We start from the raw sequence: 7,422 nt of genomic DNA, 5'->3' as shown, positions 1-7,422 counted from the left end.
TTATATATGTATATTATATTTCAAAATAAACTTAAGTTACTTTTTCCAAAATCAAATATGTCAAAATAAATCTAAAAAATTAATTTATAAACGTAGTAACATTAAAAAAATCTTTAAATTATCAACAAAAAATTTAAATATATATATGTGTGTACATACATTATTAATGAAATATATGTAATTAATATTTAGAGTAGTTGTGAGTCCATTTTTTTAATTATTTTTAATTAGTGAAAAGAGGCTGATTTGAATAGAAAATAAAAGCTTATAGATCAGTTTTTATTTTTGTTTTTATTATTATGTAGTAGTCTATATAAATGTCGCGAACATTTCAAAGTTTGTTTGACTTCTTCCTCAGGACGGAGTATTATTTCAGATGTTCTTGAAAACATAAAAGGCAGTTATTTACACAGGAATAATATCAATAAGAATCAATAACTATCCTAACTAAGAAATTTGTACTACCTGTCAATACCAAATATCAAGAAGGATTTTTGATATATATGATCTGTAAACTACAAAATTTAAATTATTGGGTATTAAATTATAAATTATTAATAAATTATTTTCAACGCCATTGCGTTGCATTGGGTTTTTTGTTTTTGTACTGCGTAATATTTTTACCTTATTACACAAAAAATTTGAATATTTATCGGATAATCAAGAAAATTGTTTACACAGTGTGTTAATTAATACTGGATTCAAGAGTTTTGTTTGTAATTCTAGCTGTCAAAAATGTTCATTTTGTTTTGAAAGCAACAACACTTGACAGCTAAAATTACAAACAAAACTTTCGTGTGAATCCAGTACAACACTCAGTTTCTTTTCTTTATCTTCTTTATCCTCCATAAAATCCATGTAAAGATATATGAGGTAAAAGCGTGATTATTTTTTAGAATCGTTCAATTCTGTATGGAAACATTTCAATGTGGTAATCATGAAACAAGTAAACCAAATTTAAAATGAAAACAAATAACAAATTGTAAATAATAACACAGATGCGAATGGACCTATTCACAATAGATGCGATGCTTGAAACCTGTTTGTCTGATTACACCTCTTTAATTTCGGACAACGATATTTACTTAATACTTAACACGTGCGTAATATTTATGCCAAGAAAAGTTTTGCTTCGCACGAACCTTTTATACGTATTCACAAAACGAGATGTTCAAATTGTACTATAGTGTGTGAACGCAAATAAAAACGTTTACAAACGTCAAGTTACCGCTAGTATGAATAATAGTATCAATTTATAATATGTCACCATAAATAAATCTATATAAATTTTGAATTTATTTATCGACCAGTTTTTTTAATAATGGTTTTTATATATTTTTTATTCGTATATAGGTCACTTTTTGTTAAAATTAAAATTCAACGTTTATTTAATATAATGCAATATAGACAACAAAATGAAGAGGATGACGGTTAGATATAGACTTCATTAATATTAATTTATGTTAGATCCTTATGCTAATAATGACTCTCAAGGATAAAGAATAAATTAAAAAATATTAAACAAACATTGAGTCTTAATTTCAACAAAAAGTGACCTATAGCCGTATAAAAAATATATTAACACCATTAATTATATACTTTAGTAAATTGAAGTCTGAACTGTAGGTAAATATGGTAGTAAATCATATTGAAAAGTGAATTGTGAACAAAAACAAATTGATTTTTGTGTTTTCTTGTACGTTTGTTTTAGTAAAACGCCTAAAAGTTTTTTAAGTATTAATTGCTTACTCATATTCATAAGTTAAGTGTGACGAGCAAACATACCACACACCACGATTGTACTGACTTTTATATTCAACACTTGTTACTCATAACATGTCGTATTCATATAATTAATATTTAAGAATAAAAGTCTGGCAGCATTATAATTCTTTTCTTCTTTTGTGCAGAAATTTTTTCAGTTGCTTTTCATCCGCGTATTGCGTTAAATGGATTAAGAAATATATGGAGGAAGTTGATTTTTTATTTTTATTTTTAAACGATGAATAATGTGTGATATATGTAGAAAATAAAAACAAACGAATTGGAGGCAATATAAGAAATTAATTACATAAAACCAAATATCAAAATAAGATTCGTTTTCAAATATATATTGGGCCAAAAAATTCTATTTTTTTGGCAAAAACATAAATAGAATTTGAATAATTATTAAATTCATATTGCTAGACATTAATTTATGTGCTAGCGTCTATTGGCTAAGTAAATGTAGAACACTGCTGCAGGAAAGTAGCAAAACGGGTTCATCATTTGAAATGGATATACTTGATATCGACGAAGTTCTCAAAGACGACTCCTTTATGTATGTAAAATGCCAAAATATAGAATTTAAACGGTTAAGAATATAAATAATTATGTTTTATGGTAGATTTCTTGATGATAAATCTCATGATGATGTTTCCAATATACTTCGACAGTGGAAAAATAACAATTGCATACCAACGCAATTGCAACAACAGCAACAGAACCAGGAACAAGGTAAGGCCTTTTTCATACACGTAAAGTCAATATGTGGAAATTTGTGTGGCGCTCAAATGCTGTTTATCCATATTTGGAGAACTTGTAAATGAGAAAGTTACTTTGCCAACAAACAAAAGCGAATTCTTTTTACTTAATATGAAACATTTATCAACTTTAAAATTTCTTTTTTCTTATTATGGAAGTCACAACTCTATAGATTGCATAAGCTTCGTTTAAAATATAATCTTAGATAATTGGATGTATATGACTCAAAATTGTTATAAAAAAATATCAATCGAAAGAAAGGATCAAACTAAAAAAATCTTTTTAACTTAAAAAAGATTGTCTTTAATTCTAAACTAGAATCCGGCAAAGCATTTAGAGCAAATAGGAAATTACTAAAATGTCTTATTTATTAAATAATAATAATATTGAAATTTAATAATGGGTCTATTTAATATAAAATTCCTTATATTAAAATAAAATTTGAATTTACAATTCAGTTTTTTCTCATATATAATTTTCCATAAATAAATTATATTATACCACATATTTTTTTTATAAATTAAAAAATTTTAATTAAAGCAAAAAAGAAGTGGAACGCTATAAATTATCCAAATATGTAACATAAATCTATATAATTTATTTTTCTTTATTTTATTACATATAACGTCATCAACTGCGCTGTCCACACGGTCTTGTCTTTCGATTAATTGAAAATCCCACGCACGGCAATATGTTCCATGAACTCTGATAACACTAAATACCTACACCGACTTTACAGTGTATAAGCTGAACTCAAGAACATTCACACGACCCAAGCGGAAATCGGCACAAAATCTCGAATCACAATTTGTAAGTAAATCATGTTTATCTACTTTTTAGCAAATAAACCAAAAAAAAAAAATAAATAAATCATTTATGCAAATAATTCGCGAAATGCTTTGCAACCGTGTAGATAGCTTCAAAATGCTATCTATTCACTTCCGAGTATTTAGACCGAGCAATGTTTTGCATGGTTTTGCTTTCTCACATTTGTCCGTTACTAAATCGTAGTGAAACAGAAGCGGCAAGAGGTGAGTCATACGCCGAAACATATGTTGCATGAGTTCCGATAAGAAATCAATATACGCCGAATTTACAAAGCAACCAATTTAAAAACACTCTCGTCCTACATTTATCTTAAAATTGCATTTTATTTTTCCTGAAAAAAAATTTATTAAAAAAAATTAGAAAAATTTTAATTTTTTTTTTTAAATATATTTTATTAAACAATATATAAGATGATTATAAAATGTTTCTTTTTCTCTATACAATTTATGCGAAATTTTGAGTTAATATATATTATTTGTTATTTTAGTCAAACTCTCCTCTCACCAATGGCTTGCATATGAATCAGCACCAGTCCCAGCATGGGTCACCCATGTTGAATTTGGAAATTGGCGGATTGGTAACGACAATGCATAAGTCGTTTTTGCAAGATACCTCGCCTCCATCATCAATTTGTTCCTCAATGGATGTATCGGTAGATCGTATGAATAATTCACTAATCACATCGGCTGACTTTTCCAATTTAAGTTTCCTACAATCCACTCAAAGTTTAGATTTAGAAGATGTAAATCGTTTCGCTTTTAATTTCTCAAACAAAGCAACAAGTGACGGTTATACCCTAAGTGATATGATAAGGGATCGCAAAGCGCTTGAATCACTCACAATGTCCAGCGATGGCACTTTAATAAAAGACTCACACATTGCTCAAATCGATGACATATCGCTAACGTTCAGTAAAACTGCGTCTGGCAGCAGCACCATGGACAATTCAACTGAAAGTATGGATTGCAATAATCGAACAGTGCAAATTTTCAACAAGGATGACACATTTAATGGTGGAAAAGCGAATTCAGATAATAATAGCAATGAAAATATAATACATCGGACTATGTTACTGAACAATGACCTTATCAGTGATACTACATTTAATTTAATAGAGAACAGTTTGCATGGTGAACAAATAGCTGGACAAAACAGTGATCCCAACGTTACTCACAATTTAAACAATGTAAAGCAGCAAATAAATGAAACATTCAAAAAACCAACGACTTTGAATGAAACAGTGTGTGTCATCGGAAATTCTAACACAACATTTGAGTGTCAGCAATCTAACTCCGACCCACTCTGTGAAACACCGGAAAGTGTCAGAAAGAGTGTAGGTACTATGAAAATTTACGAATCTACTCCCCGCACTACTAACATTCGTTACAATCGGCACCAATACACTCCAACTCTCCAAGAAATGACAGAAGATGTAAATATATCACCGATTATTGCAACTCTTGATCAACGTACCGCAATCCGCGCTATGAACGAAACTTTCGAAAGAGAACCTTTAGTCAGTAAAATCAACTCAAATACGTTTAATGATGTATTGCCAAAACTAGATAGTATGGAGATGATAGAAAATATACAAAATCCGAATATAACATTTCAAAAAAGTTTTGAAACAGATTTTAAAAGTGCGGCTGGGAAAGAAATGAAAAACGTAATGGATTTGGCAAAGGCTGAGGCTGAATTGTTAGCTGGAAATGATGAAGAATTCGAACATAAACTTGACGAATTTAGCAAAATAGAAATGAATATGCAACAACTTAAAATGAAGAAGTCGTTGGAAAGTATTAAGAAACGTTTTAGCTGTGTAACTGCACCAGATAATAAATGTGAAAAAGAAATTATTTATGAAGATATGGATAAATCAGTACCCCCTGGATATGTTATAAATACGAATAAAACATTCGAAACGGATATTGAAAGTCCGGAAAAATACAGAGAATATAAGGACACAACACATGTAATCAATGAGTCAAACTCTCCAACTAATAGTACAAAATATATAAGGAACTCAATGTTTGTGTCAAAGGAATTACGTGACTCATCTGGAAGTGGACTGACATCTTCAACGGCAAGTGCCTCAAGTAACGCGGGTGAACGCTTGTTAAGTCGTCGAAGCCGACTTTATGATGATTTCAACTTCTCTGTATTAAACAGTTCGAAAACGCAAAGCACGTCTTTTGCAGTCCACAAGCCGGAGCCGGACATTGACGCGGAGAATCATAATGTAATAGAGACTGAATCAAGAACGAATATGGAAAAGATGATACATGAAAAGACTGAGGAGAATTTAATTGCTGAACCCGAAAAATACCATAATGCTCAAGACTTGAATACTGCTACATATAAGTTAAGCGAAAAACGGAGCCGTGATCGAGATCGTTTTAAAACAATAAAAATTGTGAAATCGCATAATGTAAATAGTGAAAATTATGCTCCTGAAACTGAATTGAATGTGCCTTGTATCGACGATGATATCGAAACAAAAGAAGATTTGGAAATGGAATTAACAGCAGAAACCCAAGAAATCTCACAGAGATTTTCCCGACGTGACAATACCCATTCTAATAATAACAACAAAATAGAAACTGAAGAAGCATCCAAAACTAATTCGTCAAAAATTAATCCCAAATTCCTAACATATAAAAAACCAAAAGAAAAATCTACAACAACTACTGAACTGCCGGAAGTATGCCCTACAAATGAAGATCAAAGTGCTTCTGCTGATGTTCTTAAACCTGCGAAGTCACGTTTGGAACCAAGATCACTGTCACGTCCACGTTATATTAGCGGTTTACAAAAGTTTAGTGTGGTTAGTAAAGCTACTTCTGCTGGCAATTTGGATAATACAACCGGTGCTTCAGCAACAACTGCTCCACAGAAATCTTTAGCTTATAATTCTAGAAAAAGTGCTTTAATAATCGGTGTTGGAGTGAATCAACAAGTCAAAACTTCTTCTAACATCAAAAGTCCTATGGGCATTAAATCGAAATCATTTCATAACTTATCTAACAATTTCGGATATACAAATGCGGAAAATGGAGCACAAACTTCAAAAACGACTTTTGGATTGAAGAAAAATGTCTTGACCGAAAATCAAGTAAGTTTTTTTGAAATGACCAGTTATATTTTTATTTATTTATATATGTATCCCGTTAGGTAAAATCGAATGGTAGGAATTCAACAGCTTCTGCAAATAAACTAACAGCTCAAGCTGCGTCTCTAAAATCACAGGTAATGAAAACTTTTAATATGTGTTGAGTTTTTAGCATTTATATTTGCTTTTTTTTATAGAAAAATGATGAATCAGTATTCAAAGTTCCAAAACTCGTATCCGGAATACGAGTTCCAGGTGCTGCTGGAGCAAAACGTTCTACTATGGTGCGACCTTCGTCTGGTTATTATAGTCTAAATGTTACTACAAAACCCTTGGCACAACCAACAGACCTAGATATTGATACGGGGAGACATTCGCCTACAGATGTAAGAACTTTTTTGTGTTTAAATAAAATGATTTTAGTATAGCGTAGATGTTTGGTTTAATATTAAGTTTTTTTTATATAAAATAGTTATTACTAAGAACCTACAACAACCCCAATAGCTTAACAGCAGTTTTTTATACAAACGACAACGAATAAAATGAATTCTCAAACTTACTCATATCTCTTTAAATATTACTATATAACTAACTATATTATGCAAAATGTATTCAAGTAAATAATAGAATTTCCGAATGTAATTATTAAGAAATTATAAAATATACTACGCTATTATTTGTATTATCTGAGTGTGTGGTATTTAGTTGTAGCATAGCTAATAATTTTAATGTAGAAATACCGCAACAATGTTAATCTAAAATACTTCGATTAACCCTCTATCCAGAATACAGAATAGCTCAATTGTTTGGTGTGGCAAAAAGCCCTTTCATTGTGTTTATGCCTTGCATGTTATAGAAATCAACCTAAAATGACGAGATTGTTTTCTCCCACAAATGTATCTATAAAGATCTAAGTGGTCTTCATGTAAAATTTTAAATTAAATTAATGTATATATATCTCT

At 30.1% G+C, this 7,422-nt stretch overlaps 2 protein-coding genes across 2 annotated transcripts in view; one reads left to right on the top strand and one right to left on the bottom strand.

The window, feature by feature from the left end:
- The first annotated feature begins 2,141 nt into the window (after positions 1-2,141).
- LOC119686085 lies at positions 2,142-7,001 on the top strand. Its single transcript, XM_038100552.1, has 7 exons — positions 2,142-2,320; positions 2,387-2,496; positions 3,263-3,333; positions 3,839-6,463; positions 6,523-6,597; positions 6,658-6,846; positions 6,933-7,001. Exons 1-7 carry the CDS (start codon positions 2,274-2,276, stop codon positions 6,999-7,001), a joined length of 3,186 nt encoding a protein of 1,061 aa, XP_037956480.1. The 5' UTR covers positions 2,142-2,273.
- A 19-nt stretch (positions 7,002-7,020) lies between these two features.
- Positions 7,021-7,422, bottom strand: part of LOC119686075 (delta-like protein 1) — a 3,440-nt gene continuing 3,038 nt past the window's right edge. Inside the window, exon 6 of the mRNA XM_038100542.1 lies at positions 7,021-7,052. Within this exon, the coding sequence (XP_037956470.1) occupies positions 7,021-7,052 (32 nt within the window). The remainder of the gene's footprint in view (positions 7,053-7,422) is intronic.

Source organism: Teleopsis dalmanni, chromosome 1, assembly GCF_002237135.1.
Source record: "Teleopsis dalmanni isolate 2A chromosome 1, ASM223713v2, whole genome shotgun sequence".
In the NCBI taxonomy this organism is placed as follows: domain Eukaryota; kingdom Metazoa; phylum Arthropoda; class Insecta; order Diptera; family Diopsidae; genus Teleopsis; species Teleopsis dalmanni.
This window is presented reverse-complemented; position numbering and strand designations above follow the sequence as displayed.

Bases quoted from the DNA above. Each gene is read 5' to 3' on its own strand.
- LOC119686085 (XM_038100552.1), top strand. From the start codon at position 2,274: ATGGATATACTTGATATCGACGAAGTTCTCAAAGACGACTCCTTTAT. The intron at 2,497-3,262 runs GTAAGGCCTTTT...CCGACTTTACAG, and splicing joins GCAACAGAACCAGGAACAAG to TGTATAAGCTGAACTCAAGA. The intron at 3,334-3,838 runs GTAAGTAAATCA...TTGTTATTTTAG, and splicing joins AAAATCTCGAATCACAATTT to TCAAACTCTCCTCTCACCAA.